Genomic DNA, 14,742 nt, shown 5'->3' with positions numbered 1-14,742 from the left:
TCGCCAATGGGGAAAATTAAAAGCTTTTTCTATAAGAACGAGAATAAGACAAGGGTGCCCATTCTCACCATTCTTATTCAATTAGTACTAAAATTTCCACCCAGAGCAATTAGGCAAAGGAAAGAAATAAAGGATGTCCAAACTGGAAAGGAGGAAGTCAATTGTCCCTCCATGCAGATGGTATGATCTTATGTAAAGAAAAACCTAATGACTCTACCAAAAAAATTTTAGAAGTGATAAAAAAATTCAATAAAGTTGCAGGATACAGAATTAATACACAGAAATCGGTAGCATTTCTATATATGAACAGTGAACAAGTTGAAAAAGAAATAAGGCAATTCCATTATAGTAATAGCTATAAGGAAAAAAATAGGAGTAAATATCAAGGAGATGAAAGACCTCTACAAGGAAAACTATAAAACACTAATGAAAGAAATTAAAGAAGATGCTACAAACAAATGGAAAGATACTCCATGTTTACAGATCAGAAGAATTAATATTGTTAATTGCCCAAAATAATGTACAGATTTAATGCAATCCCTATCATTGAAATAGAAAAAATATCCTAAAATTTGTGTAGAATCACAGAAGACCCTAGATTACCATAGCAATCCTACCAGAAAGAACAAAGCCAGAGGTATCACAATATCAGACCTGAAAATATATTTCAAAGCTGTAGTAACAAAAATAGCATGACAGTAGCATAAAAATAAACACATTGACCAATGAAATGGAATAGAGAACCCAAAATTAATTCACATATTTATCCCTGTCTTATTTTGACAGAGGTGCCAAGAACACTTGTTGGCCAAAGGATAGTCTCTTCAATAAATGGTGCCAGTAATACTGGATATCCAGATGCAAACGAATGAGACTAGATCTCCACCTCTCACACTATTCAAAAATCAACTCAAAATGTATCAAAGACCAAAATAGAAGATCTAAAACAATAAATCTACTAGAAGAAAATCTGGGGGAAATGCTTCAGGACATTGGTTTATGGAATGATTTTATGAATAAGACCTCAAAAACATGGGTAACAAAAGCAAAGACAAACAAATGGGATTATATCAAATGGGAAGTCTTCTGCACAGCACAGGAAACAATCAACAGAGTAAAAAGTCAGCTTCCAGAATTGGAAGAAAAGGGCTGGGTGCCCTGTCTCACATCTGTAATCCTAGCACTCTGGGAGGCCAAGGCGGGTGGATTGCCTGAGCTCCCAAATTCAAGACCAGCTTGAGCAAGAGTGAGACACCATCTCTAAAAATAGCCAGGCATTGTGGCGGGTGCCTATAATCCCAGCTACTTTGGGAGGCTGAGGCAAGAGAATTGCTTGAGCCCAAGAGTTTGAGATTGCTGTGAGCTCTATGCCAATAGCAGTCTACTGAGGGCAACAAAGTGAGACTCTGTCTCAAAAAAAAAAAAAAAGAATTGGGAGGAAATACAGTAGAACCTCCATAGTTGATTACTTCCTTAAGTTGACCTAATTTTTATAGATGAGACATGTACCACATGTATGTATCATACAAGTAGGCCTTATTTCTTATGTTACCCACCTCCACATGTTGACCAGTTTGTTACAGTCCTTTGGGTGATCAGCTTACAGAGATTCATCCTGTTAATTATCCAACAGGGGATTAATATTTAGAATATACATGGAACTGAAGCATCCCAATAGCAAAAGAACAAAAAAAAATCATTAAAAATTTGATAAATGATCTGAACAGACATTTCTCAAAAGAAGAAATACAAATGGACAACTAGTATATAAAAAATTGCCCAACATCACTAATCATCAGGGAAATGCAAGACAAAACCACAATGAGAGATCATCACACCCTAGTGAGGATGATTATTAGCAAACAAACAAACAAACAAAAAAGCAAATGCTGGGAAGCATGTGGAGAAAAGGAAACTCTTGTACACTGTTGATGGGAGTGCAAACTAATACACCCAGTTTGGAGAATAGTATAGAGGTCCTTCAAAAAACTCCAAACAGAACTTACCATCTGATGCAGCAGTCTCACTCCTGGAAATTTATTCAAAGAAATGGATATTATTATATTGAGGAGACACCTGCACTGCCATATTTACTGTGGCACTGTGCACAATAACCAAGATATGGAATCAGCCCAGGTGTCTGACAAGAGCTGAATGGATAAAGAAAATACAGTATGTATACACCATGGAATACTAATCAGCCATAAAAAAGAATGAAATCCTGTCCTTCATGGCAATGTAGATGGAACCGCTAGAGGATGTTATGTTAAATGAAATAATCCAGGAACAGAAAGTTTAACATTGCATGTTCCTGTTCATATGTGTAAACTAAAAAACATGGATCTCGTAGAAGTAAAAAGTAGAACAAAGGATACTAGAGAATAGGAAGGTGGTAGAAGGAAGAGATAGGGAGATATTTGTTAAGAGATGCAAAATTATAGCTTAACGTAATAGGAGGAATATGTTCTAATGATCCATACCACTGTAGGATGACTATAGTAAATAATAATACGTATATTGTATACTTTCAAATCAGTAGAAGGAAGATTTTGAATGTTCCCAGCACAAAAAGATGGTAAATATTTGAGGTGATAGATATGTTGATTACCATGATCTGATCATGCTACATTACACGTATCAAAACATTAGTATGTATCTCATGAATATGTACAATTATTATTTGTCAATTTAAGAAAATAAAATTAAAACTGTAAATCTCACTAAATAATAATGTAGAATTAGTAAATTCAGTCTAACTCATACATGTGCAGTTTTGGGGGATATTGTTTCAATTCTTTATGAGAAAGTAAACAAGCACAGGAATTATTTCTGATAGAGACAGAAAAGAATAATAATTCGGAATTTGGACTCTGAAGTCAGATACTATAGTATTTTTTTTCCCTAATTTTTGTAGAGATGGAGTCTCACTACATTGCCCAGTCTAGTCTTGAACTTTTGACCTCAAGTAATGCTCCCACCTTGACCTTTCATGGTGCTGGGATTACAGACATGTTCCACCACTCCTAGCCAATATCATATTACTTTTAACTTTGCCATTTACTGTGTCTTCACTGAGTGACTTCCTAATATGCTTGGGCTTCAGTTTCCTCATTAAAATAGGAAAGAAAATAGTACCTACCCTCCACGCTTTTATTATAACTTAAGAATTAATGCATAAAAAACACTTAAAATCATGCTGGTTTTATAGAACATGCTGTATGCAAGTTAGATTTTGCTAGCTGATTTTGAATTGACGCAATGATGTGATTATATCCCTTTAAAAGGTAAAGTTTTCCTTAGGGACTAAACAGCCTTTATCACTAAATAGCCATTTATTCATTCATTAAAAAAATCAAACTTAAGCTCAGTGCCCATAGCTCAGTGAGTAGGGTGCCAACCACATACCCTGAAACTGGTGGGTTCGAGCCTGGCCTGGTCCTGCTACACAGCAATGATAACTGCAACCAAAAAATAGCCGGGCACTGTGGTGAGTGCCTGTAGTCCCAGCTACTCAGGAGGTTGAGGCAAGAGCATCGCTTAAGCCCAAGAGTTTGAGGTAGCTATAAGCTGTGATGCCACAGCACTCTACTGAGGGCAACATAGTGAGACTCTATCTCAAAAAAACAAAAAAAATCAAACTTAAAAGGCTACATGCTGTATGATCCCACTTATATATAATATTCTCCAAATGATGGCCATGTGCTATATCTCATGTTTGTAACACTAGCACTCTGAGAAGCCATGGCTGGAATATTACTTGAGCTCAGGAGTTCAAGACCAGCCTGAGCAAGAACAAGACCCCATCTCTACTAAAATGGAAAAATTAGCTGGGTGTCATGGCAGATGCCTATAGTCTCAGGTACTTGGGGGGTGAGGCAGGAGTTGAACCCAGGAATTTGAGGTTGTTGTGAGCAGGGCTGATATCAGGGCACTCTAGCAACAGAGTAAGACTGTCTCAAAAACAGACAAACAAAAATATTCTCCAAATGATGGCATAAATTGGTTGGCAGATGTTACAGACTTGGCAAGGGAGAATATAAAAAGGTAACACAAGGGAAGAAACTTCTTTATCATGATTAAACAGTTCTATATCTTGATTATCATTCTGCTAACACAAATCTATACATGTGATAAAATTGTATAGAGCTATATACAAACACACACATGTTCTTTTGCACACACATGCGCATGCATATAAGAACTGGTGAAATCTGCACAAAGATGTAGATTTTGCCAATGTCAATGTCCTCGTTTCATGTTGTACTAGTGATTTATGTAGGCTGTGACCATTGGGGTAACCTAAGTGCAGGGTACGTGTGAACTCTCTGTATTCTGTCATTGTTGTTGATTTTTTAAATAGCTTTATTGAGATACAGTTTATATACCACACAATTCACCCACTTAAAGCATACAATTTAGTAGGCCTTAGCATATTCAGAGTTGTGCAATCATCACAACAAGCCATTTTAGAAGATTTCATCCCCTTAAAAAGAAATCTCATATTTTAGCTAACGTTCCTCCCAATTCCCAAGACCACATCAACCCCTGGCATCCACCATTGTACTTCCGTCTCTAAAAATTTCCCTGTTCTGGACATTTCATGTAAATGGATTGTATAACATGTGCTATCTGTATTATTTTTGCAACTTTCCATGAGTCTATAATTATTTCAAAATAGAATGTTTTAAAAAATGAATTAAGGTATTGCTATGGGATAAGCACTGTGCTGGGAACTGGGGACACACAGCTAAATGAAGCCACTATCACTGCCCCGAAGAGCCTAGAGTTAAGGGGGAAAGAGAAGAGGAGGTGAAGGACAAGGGTGCAGCTTGGTCAGTGCTCTGGTGGAGGAAGAACAGAGCTCAGGCTGGTGCAAGGCCACGAAAGTTCCATAGAAGAATTGGTTGGCAAAGTTTTATTTTGTTTTCTTTTTCGGTTAGCAGAGTTTTAAACCACATGACATGTGGAAAGAGTTTGGGACCATGTGTGGACAGGCCACAGCCTCATGTGGCATCTATAGAACAAACTGTTTTCTTGAGACTTTTGCCCCTCTTAGCGGGAGTCTTCTGGCTGCGGACTCTGGGGCTGGGATGCCACACAGTCCTCATCTGCTGTCTTTTCTTCCCAGTGTCCAACAAGCACCCGTTTGTGGACAGCAACCTCCTCTACCAGTTCAGAATGAACTTCCGTCGGAGGCGAAGACTGATGGAGCTGCTCAATGAGAAGTCCCCTTCCTCCCAGGAAGCTCACGACAGTCCCTTCTGCCTGAGGAAGCAGAGCCACGACCACCGCAAATCTACCAGCTTTATGTCAGGTACACCAGGCGGTGTTGACTTTCCGGAAATAGCGGAGTAATAACTCACCTTTACAAAATTCTGTTCTCTAGCCCTTTTGTATTTATTCGTAACCAAGAAGTAGGCATGATCAGAAAAGCAAAACACAGCAAAGTTTTTCCTGGGCAGCCAACTTAGATGCAGCGACTCTATTTTATAAAATTATGTACTTGAACTATGGAAGATCTGTCATGCTCTCACTCAGACCTTATTTGCTTTTCATTCACAAACAATTCTTACCTAATACTGATTCAGTTTTCTAAGTTGCCACATTGAAAAGTTATGTATAATATTTAAGTATGACTAAAAAGACCTCTGTGACATATACCCGGATGACAATGACAGGGCAGCTAATTTTCTACCCACTATCAAGGGGTGACCGAGAACAAAGAAGAGCTCTGAAAAGCAGACCAGGAAGCAGCAGCCTAGGGCATCAGCAGATCCCACCTGTCCAATTAGCGGGATGGGAACTGATGGTATTTGATGTCCACAGAGATAACCCCTCTCATCCAGAAACGGTGAACTTGAAGTCAGTGTCATTCTGCTTAAGGGGGCAAGGTACATAAAGGGGTATCTTCAACTCTTCTGAAAACCTGGCATTAACTCAAGGAAGCTGTTGGCTTAAGCTTTGCAAGTACTAGGCTTATCCCAACACCAAGTGAAAGGGTTACGTGTCAGTTATGGATAGGAACAGTCCCTGAGAGTGCTTACAACTATATGTACTGAGACACTTCTGTGCCCGCAGACACTGAGCCAAGCTTAGTTGCATGAATTTTCTCATTTAGTTCTGTGACTCCAAAAGAAAGGACTTTTCTTACCCTCAGAAGGAACTAAGGCAGAGAGCAGCCCAGGGACCTGCCCATGGTTAGAAGGTGCTGTACAGTGCCAGATCTCACACCGGTTTTGTATTATTACTCCGGCACTCCTATTTATACCACCTGCTCCCCAGCCCCACACATCTCACATCCCTCAGATGCAGCTGGCAGGAGGAGAGAAGGAAGCAAGAGCTGCTGTGGGAAAATAAAGACTGGCTGAGGGTCAGGAGCCTCAGCCTGTGCTCTGGGCCAACCCGGCCAGTCTAAGGGGACACACAGTTGTGTGTCTCAAGGTTGCGGTCTTCCCCACTTGCAGAGTAACTGTTCATTTTCACTCTGGTGCAGTGGTTCGCCTGATTATTGAGTGGACCCAGGAGACCCGAAAGTGAGGGGGGATGATATAGTAACTATGTCATCTCCAGCACTGGCATTTGTTTTGCTCTTCCCAGAGTGCTCTCTACCATTGCATTTGCTCCTATTCCTTCCACTGTTGAGAGCCAGCCCGCGTCACAACAGACAGGACCAAATCAGAAAACCAAAGACCCTGCCTCATATACACTTTCAAAGCCTGGATATGTGCTCTGTATTTTAAGCTCCTTCTTCCCTGGCTCTGGGTGACGCACGGTGTAATATTAAATCGGAAGGCCTTTATTATCACTGTTAATTCATCCTATGTATAGCCGGAACTCAATTTACATCCTAGCAGGAACTGCTCCACATGGATTTGGTAGTTCTTGAGATAATATTGTCCATTCACGTACATGATCTAATTCTCCTGTGAGACGGCATTATTCTCACTTTGCAGTGTGGGAAATCGAGGCTCAGATGACTGAAGGGAATGGCCCCAGGCTGTGCTATGAGTATAGGGAACAGCTGCCACTCACAGTCTTGCTTTTCTGACTCCAAGGCCAGTGTGCTCCTTCCTGGCCTCCCTGTACCTTGTCCCAGAAAGCCCATATGCCTCCCGCCCTCTCGGTGACTGTGTGTTTTTGGCCTGCACAGTCAGCCCCAGCAAGGAGATCAAGATCGTGTCTGCAGTGAGGAGGAGCAGCATGAGCAGCTGTGGCAGCAGCGGCTACTTCAGTAGCAGTCCCCCACTCAGCAGCAGCCCCCCTGTGCTCTGCAACCCCAAATCTGGTGAGTGCCTGGAAGGTGGCCCTCCCACGGCCTATGTCTCTGGGGACTTGGACAGCTCCAGGGCTTGGGGGCAGAGCCTGAACCAGAGGGAAAGTAGAGCATGGGAGTCTTATTATTGATAGATCATGCAGTGGGCACCACAGGAGCCGAATGAAAGGAGAGCAGGTAAGACTGGGTAGAGAGGGAAACTGGGCTGTATTGCCGTGAAGGCCCCAGTTGACCCCAGTTAGTTCTAGAGAGCTCTGGAGCTGGAATGACCTTCCAAAGTTGCCTGCTGAGGGGGCTGAGCCTTTATACCACCTGTTGATTGATTATTAGACATTGGCTGCCCCTGGGAGAAGGACATGCGGTTGGGCAAAGAGCAAAGAGCTCTCTTCCGGGGGATGGTCCCCAAAGATAGCTGAATGCTGTCTGCCATCAGCACTCCACAGCCTGGAGGTGTCTCTCAGCCCTCAAGGGGGTGTAGGGCAGTGGTCAATGCAGCAGGAAGGCAGTGTCTCCCGGGCTGCAGCAGATGCAAAGATCCATCTGTCTGGGCCAGCACCCCTAATGAGGAGTGCAAACCCAGCTACCCCTGGGCTTGACTCTTGATGCCTTGTAGTATCAAAATCTACCATCAACTTCCATGAACTTTATTTATAGTCTAGGGAAAAGAAACAGGCACAAAGATTGCTGATGAATTTGTACTTGGAAACTGAAAGGTGTAAACGATGGAGCCCACAGAGGAGGCCACAGAGGAGATGTTCCAGCCAGGTTTATTTGAAAGGGGGGCAGCATAAAGGTGGCATCTGTGTGGAGTGCCAGGGTGGGGGCAAGTAAAGGTCCCTTTTATATGGGTCTGGAGGGAATCTGCAAATTCCACATCTTGCCTGGCAAGTTAGGGTCTTTTGGCAAACTTCAATGGGTGGGCTAGCCGGATCCTTTGTGTCTTTGTCTTAGGAGGAGAGGAAGAGGAAGAAGAGGGGAAAGGGTCTGCGTGTGGCTGCCTTAGGCCCCCCAATGGAAACAATCCTTCCTTGGCCCTAATCAGTTCCTCAAACCTCCCCCCAAGCCTGTAATCTTTTGATACTATTGCCTCCTCCCTGTCTGCCCCTTGCCACCCTAGCAGCTTCCTGCTCTCCTTCCCGGGATGAGGGTGTGAGGTTGTCATCACAGTTGTCTCTTGAGATCACAACTCCATTTGCTTATTGAACTACTCCCCCCCCCCCAATTCAGTTTATCACCTTCAGGGAAGAGACTTTGTTTTCTTTGTTCATGTTGTTCCCATATCATTAGAAGTTGGGGATACAAAGATAAGAAAGAGGTTGTGACTTCTAGCTCAGTGAAGACACACACCCTCTCTTTGACGGAGAAAAATGAAACGTGTTGTTACTGAGAATTAGGACTAATAGATGCTGTTCAAAGGGCCGTAAGGGAAAACTCTGTCATCTAATGCTTTTATCTAGGAAGGTAGCTATTTTTCCTGGTCTAACTTTTTCTTTGTACTGCTTTTTGGAAACTTAGCAGCAGGAAGAAAATTGTAGCCTTCAAGTGAATGAAGAAACTTGTTTCTACTCAGACCCTTGGCTGAAAAAAATCTTTGAGCACCCATGTACTACTGGGTGGTTCTATGAATGGAGTGTGCTCACTAGGTAAAAGAGAAACTGAATTCTTAGGATTGGAGTATTTGGAGCCCAGACAGAAATCTAACAGGCATTCTCATAGCTAAAAGCAGATGATCTCAGATTCAATAAAGGGTCAGTTATGCTCTAACCTTTCTATTCTTTTTTTTTTGATTGTCTGTTATAGAATATGAACAAAGTGTTAATACACAGATTAACAACACATCCACATTCCCTGAGGTGGGTTAGTATTGTTTCCTCTTTCTCCTCATTCTTTGGGCCAAAAGGAACGTAATCAAGAGAAAATGTAGATTGAAATAAAAAGCACTGTTGACACGTAGTTCAGTGTGATTCTTTTATCCAAATTCATAAACTCCCTAAGGATTTATGGGTGATAGAGAAGGAGTTATCTGATAGGGAATAAAAAAGATCTCAGTCTTCAAATGTTAACCACTGATCCCTAGTCCATCTACTGAGATATTCTAGTCCCATCTTGATATTTGACCCAGTTCCTCTTGTTTGAGGAACATAAATTCATTTTCACTTTTATGAGCTTTCTGAAAACAAAATAATAATATTGGTTACTAGACACCTCAAGAAGCCCCTCATTGCCTTTAACTGAGAGAGGAGCTTATGACTCGAAGGCAGGGCCTGTGGTGGCAGGCTGGTCACACAGGACTGGTGGGTCCTACTGGCCTTGCCCCTCACTGCCTTTCCTTTCTCCTTTGCACACTTGCTCCAGGACTGACATCTGACATCCGACTGCTGCTGGGAAAGGGAATTGGAGGCTGGTACTTTTTCAGGTTGAGGCTTTGCTCTGGCCCCCTCTGTTTCTTTGTGGTACTTCAAGTGTGTGATATCTTCATTGCTTGGTTAAAATGGCCCCTGTTCCCCCAACCCACTTGCTGCTCTGGGTGGCTGGGGCAGTCCCTTCTCTGGTTCCTAGTGACTACAGAGTAGATGGGGAAGTTCACTGTTGGTGAGTTTTCAGGCAACCGACAGATCAGGAAGTAGCTGCTGTCTTTGCCTTCTTGTTAGGCAACAGCAGTGAGCTGATGAGAACAGGTATCTTAGGAAGACACCACACCACTCTCTTCCAGAGCTTCTGAGAACCGTTTCGTTTGCTTACAAAACAGTGTGGCACAAGAGGGACAGCAGAGCACAGTGGCTGAGAGCATGGGCACTGCTGCCTGAGTGATCCCACTTCTGCCACCCATTAGCTTTAGGACCTGGAACACATGCAATTTAATTTTCCTGAAGTTCTGTTTTCTTACTTATAAAATGGGGATAACAGTGAGGTAATATGTTTTCAGCACCTAGCTCAGTGCCTAGCACATGTTGAATATTCAGAAAAGTTCACCAGTATCACTAGTATTACTCAGGGTAGAAAACAGTGCATATATGCAGTCCTAGCTGTAGTACATGGGGGGGGGGAGGGTTAACAATGTATTGGGTAGAAGGTTGGGTAAAGTTAGCTTTTTTTTTTTTTTGAAATGTAGTCTCACTCAGTTGCCCAGGCTGAAGTGCTGTAGTGTCAGCCTAGCTCACAGCAACCTCAAACTGATAGATTCAAGTGATACTAGAGTTGTAGCTTTCATGTGTATAAATGCACGTTGAGATTTAAGAAATGTAAGAATTAGAAAACATGGGCTTTTTCTTTATGGAAAAATGTCCATTATCCCCTTCCCCTCCTCCTCTGGTTCTCCTGCTTCCCTTCCCCTTCTTTCTTTGTTTTTTCTCAGAGCTCTGTAAGGTAGGTTTAAGATTATTTATGTTTGGTAATATTTTCTGCTCTAGTCTGTGAGAGTATAAACTGTAGGGCAGGGACCTTTGTCACTTTTGTTCACCAATGGTCACATAAAATCAGTAAATCTCTATTGAATGAATGAAAGAAGGACTCAGAAGTGCTTATGCCTTGACATGTGTCTCTCCCACAGTGCTGAAGAGACCTGTCACCTCTGAGGAGCTCTTGACTCCGGGGGCTCCTTACGCAAGGAAGACATTCACGGTAGGCTGACAGTTGGGCTTTTTTCTCCTGTGCTGTCTGGTTTTCTTGCCTACACATGTTAATGGGTCGCTATGGACTGAACTGAAAACGTTTTCCTAATTTTCCTTTTGCTTTTAGCACAATTATAATAGTAGGCTTTCTTGACCTAAAGGCACTAAAATGCATTAGGACTTGACATAGTTTATTACTCACACAGCATTTTAAATTCTTTTCGATGTGCCCTTTTAAAAGAATTTTTCCATTATGCACTTTTAAAAAAATAATTACTGATTTTAAAGCAAATGACAGAGCAAAAAATGCCAACAATTCCTTTTTCATTATAGTTAATTCTAAAACTCATTTGAGATATGAGGGGAGTCTTAAGGTAGAGAAGGAAACTGTAGGGTCAGTTGTTCTACCAGAGGCTCTGAGCTTTGATGATGTCAGCCCTCCTTGAGGTACACAGGCATCTAACTTAGGAGCGCTGTGTACCTGGAGCAGCTGAGACCTCCTGCACCCTTCAGGAAGCCTTTCAGCATCCTTCTGCCTCCATTGGTTTTCTTCAAGCAGAATGAAATAGTCTTCTTTTCTTTGGAGATAGAGTCTCACTTTGTCACCCTGGGTAGAGTGTCATGGTACATCACAGCTCACAGCAAACTCAAATGCTTGGGCTCAACTGATTCTCTGTCTTAGTTTTTCATTTTTAGTAGACAGGGTCTTGGTCTTCCTCACACTAGTCTCAAACTCATGAGCTTGAACAATCCACTGGCCTTGGCCTCCCAGCATTCTGGGATTACAGGTGTGAATCACCCTGCCCAGCCCGGTGAAAATGTTCTTATTGACATCACTCACTCACCTCCCTTTGTCTTCTTTGTCTCTTCACTCCATGCTGATACCCTCTTTAAAGCACTTGTCCTGTTTCTTTCATCTTCTAACTTTGGTGACATTAACTCAGGGTGGGAAGAATCTATCCCTACTGCAAACCTTTGTCAAAAGCTACTTCACGGCTCCACGCCTGTAGCTCAAGCGGTGAAAGCGCTGGCCGCATACACTGTAGCCAGCAGGTTCAAATCCAGCCCAGGCCTGCCAAACAACAATGACAACTACAATCAAGAAATAGCCGGGCGATGTGGCGGGCACCTGGAGTCCCAGCTACATGGGAGGCTGAGACAAGAGAATTGCTTAAGCCCATGAGTTGGAGGTTGCTGTGAGCTGTGATGTCACAGTACTCTACCCAGGGGGACAGCTTGAGGCTCTGTCTCAAAAAGAAAAAAAAAAAAAAAAAGAGCGATTTCACATTCTGAGTGTGGAGGAATTAACAGGAGAAGGCACTGATAATACATCTGTATCAGGGAAAAAGTTAAAACTGGACATTTGGAAGTAAAATTAGGTTAATAGACTAATAACCCTCCAAACTCTGAAGTCATAGAATGGCCTAAAAGTCTTGAGAATTTCCAAAAAAAATTTTACCTCATTCCCCATTTTCCCTCAGTCTCTAGCATTCAAGAGATAGTTGATTATATTTGGAAAGTGTTTATCTTTGGTTTTTAATTTAAAAGCCAACATTGTTAGTAATTGGTTGTGAATGTGTTTCATCTGGATTTTGGATGGAATATGCGTTAAAGATTTGTCTGGGAGCTGTCCAGGGAACATAAGTGCCAGTTCTACTAACGACTTCTATAGAAAAGGTGTGCTTCAGTTCCAAACAACTTTCAGATTTTTCACTTTTTTTTGCTTGGTGGAGAAAATTGTGTTTCAAGAAAAACCTAGGATTCTTCATGTTTGAAGAATTAGTAATTTAAATTGTTACCCTCGACTTCAAGAAGGTTGCAAGATCAAGAGAGTATCATGTGGAATTAGGGAAAAAAAAGAAACCGGAGTAGATTATAGCTGGAAAAGACATTTTCATCATCCTTTTAAGATCTTCTAAACCTTCTCTTGGAGTCTGATATTAAATTGTATAACAGCCTAAGAAAGGGGCAATCTGCCAGTTGTTTATCGAGTGCTGCCCTCCCAGAAGCATTATGTTTCTGACCACATTATCCGCAGAGAGATGCCTGTGTTTGTGATAGAAGCAAAGTGTTCCCTTACCCTGACATAGATGAAATGGAGAAAGATATGTCACAGCACACACTTAATCTTGGGCTGGTTTTCTCTGTCTTGCAAGGACAGGCAAATCGCCAGGGACTGTTTGCTGCTGGCTAATTGCGGTTTTCCCCTCTAGATTGTTGGCGACGCGGTTGGCTGGGGCTTTGTGGTGCGAGGAAGTAAGCCGTGCCACATCCAGGCGGTGGATCCCAGTGGCCCTGCGGCTGCAGCAGGAATGAAGGTACCCACTAGTCTTTTCTCACGCTTGTCTGTGCCTGTCCTGAGTTCTATGGGCTGAGTCAACCATGCTTTTTACTTTGGATCCTAACTTCTCTTCTTTCATTGCCTTTTCTGTTTCTATCATCTCTTTCTTAACCTTCTCCTGAGTCCCCTCTTCTAATAGAGCTGGGTCTAAAGACTTATAACCTGATTCATTGTTTAGTGCCATCTGTACTTTTTCTCCCTAAGTGTTTTGGTCCCATTTTGCCAAATTTCCATTTTCCTTTCTGAGTGGGGTTGAAATGAAGCCAAGAGCGTATGAGGCAGCAACCAGGAGAGCCAATACCTTCTTAGTCTCCAGACCTCCCTTGATGTTTCACATTCTCCCCTCAACCCATCTTGAGTTTGAAGAGTACACGTCTCTTTTCATTTGAATCTTATATAAGAACTCTGCGGCATCAGTTCTGCGCCACGTGCATTCCTGTGAGGTTGATGTAGCCAGTAGCACATGATAGACCTAAGATGCAGCAAATACTGAGAAAAAGAAAATAACAGTCATGGAATTTGGAAGAAGAGGTCTGGATTCTAATCACGGCCCTGCTGGTTGCTAGCTCTTGGATTAAAAAAAAACATTTGGAACATCTCAGAGCCTATTTCCTCCTCTCTGAAGGGACAGTCATTCTATTTTCCTCAACTGTTTTATGGATTCAATGTGTGAAAAGACTTTGATAAGGTACAGAGAGCTACACAAACACCAATTCCATATTGAATGAATGTGTATGATGTTTGAAAACAAATTTTAGGGCAGCGCCTGTGGCTCAAAGGAGTAGGGCGCCAGCCCCATATGCCGGAGGTGGCAGGTTCAAACCCAGCCCTGGCCAAAACCTGCAAAAAACAAAGAAACAAAAAAAACAAATTTTATATCTTTTTAGTACTAGGGTGATGCATGTACAGTCAAGAACATATGGAAAATACAGAGAAACAGAAACAAAATTAAAATTACCCCTAATCTTTCCTAGCTCAGAGATGACTACTGTTACCAGCTCTTGAGCAGCTTTATTGAAGTGTAATGGCCACACACCAAAGTGTAGCACTGCTAACGGTTTGATTTATATTCTTCTGGACTTCTTATATGTACGTACAGGAGGTGCCAAAAAAAGTATTTTGGAAGGCAGCTATGCTTACCACTATACCACTAAAGCTGCTCAAGTGTACGCATTTTAAGAAAGGGAAAAAAAGTATTAAAATTGTAATACTCAAAATATACCCAGAGCAGGAGATGAGTGCAAGTCGCATTGAGCACTTCTTGCAATTGCAGAAGTCAAACATGACTTGGGTATTACAGATCTAATCCGATCCTTTCCTTTCTTAAAATGTGTATATGCTATTTGGCACCCTCTTGAATGTGTTATGTACCTTATTTTTATTTATAAAGAATTTATTTATCAAGAGATGTTGAGGCTTGGCACCTGTGGCTCAAGCAGCTAAGGCGCCAGCCACATACACCTGAGCTGGTGGGTTCGAATCCAGCCTGGGCCTGCCAAACGATGACAGCTGCAACC

At 42.0% G+C, this 14,742-nt stretch overlaps 1 protein-coding gene across 1 annotated transcript in view; it reads left to right on the top strand.

The window, feature by feature from the left end:
• Positions 1-14,742, top strand: part of DEPTOR (DEP domain containing MTOR interacting protein) — a 158,478-nt gene that overhangs the window by 113,425 nt on the left and 30,311 nt on the right. The window contains exons 5-8 of the mRNA XM_003782380.3: positions 5,129-5,314; positions 7,151-7,285; positions 10,824-10,894; positions 13,098-13,202. Coding sequence (XP_003782428.1) covers positions 5,129-5,314; positions 7,151-7,285; positions 10,824-10,894; positions 13,098-13,202 — 497 coding nt within the window. The remainder of the gene's footprint in view (positions 1-5,128; positions 5,315-7,150; positions 7,286-10,823; positions 10,895-13,097; positions 13,203-14,742) is intronic.

Source organism: Otolemur garnettii, unplaced genomic scaffold, assembly GCF_000181295.1.
Source record: "Otolemur garnettii isolate 467f Iridium unplaced genomic scaffold, OtoGar3 scaffold00004, whole genome shotgun sequence".
NCBI lineage: Eukaryota > Metazoa > Chordata > Mammalia > Primates > Galagidae > Otolemur > Otolemur garnettii.
Note: the sequence above shows the minus strand (reverse complement) of the source record. Positions and strands in the feature narration are given on the sequence as shown.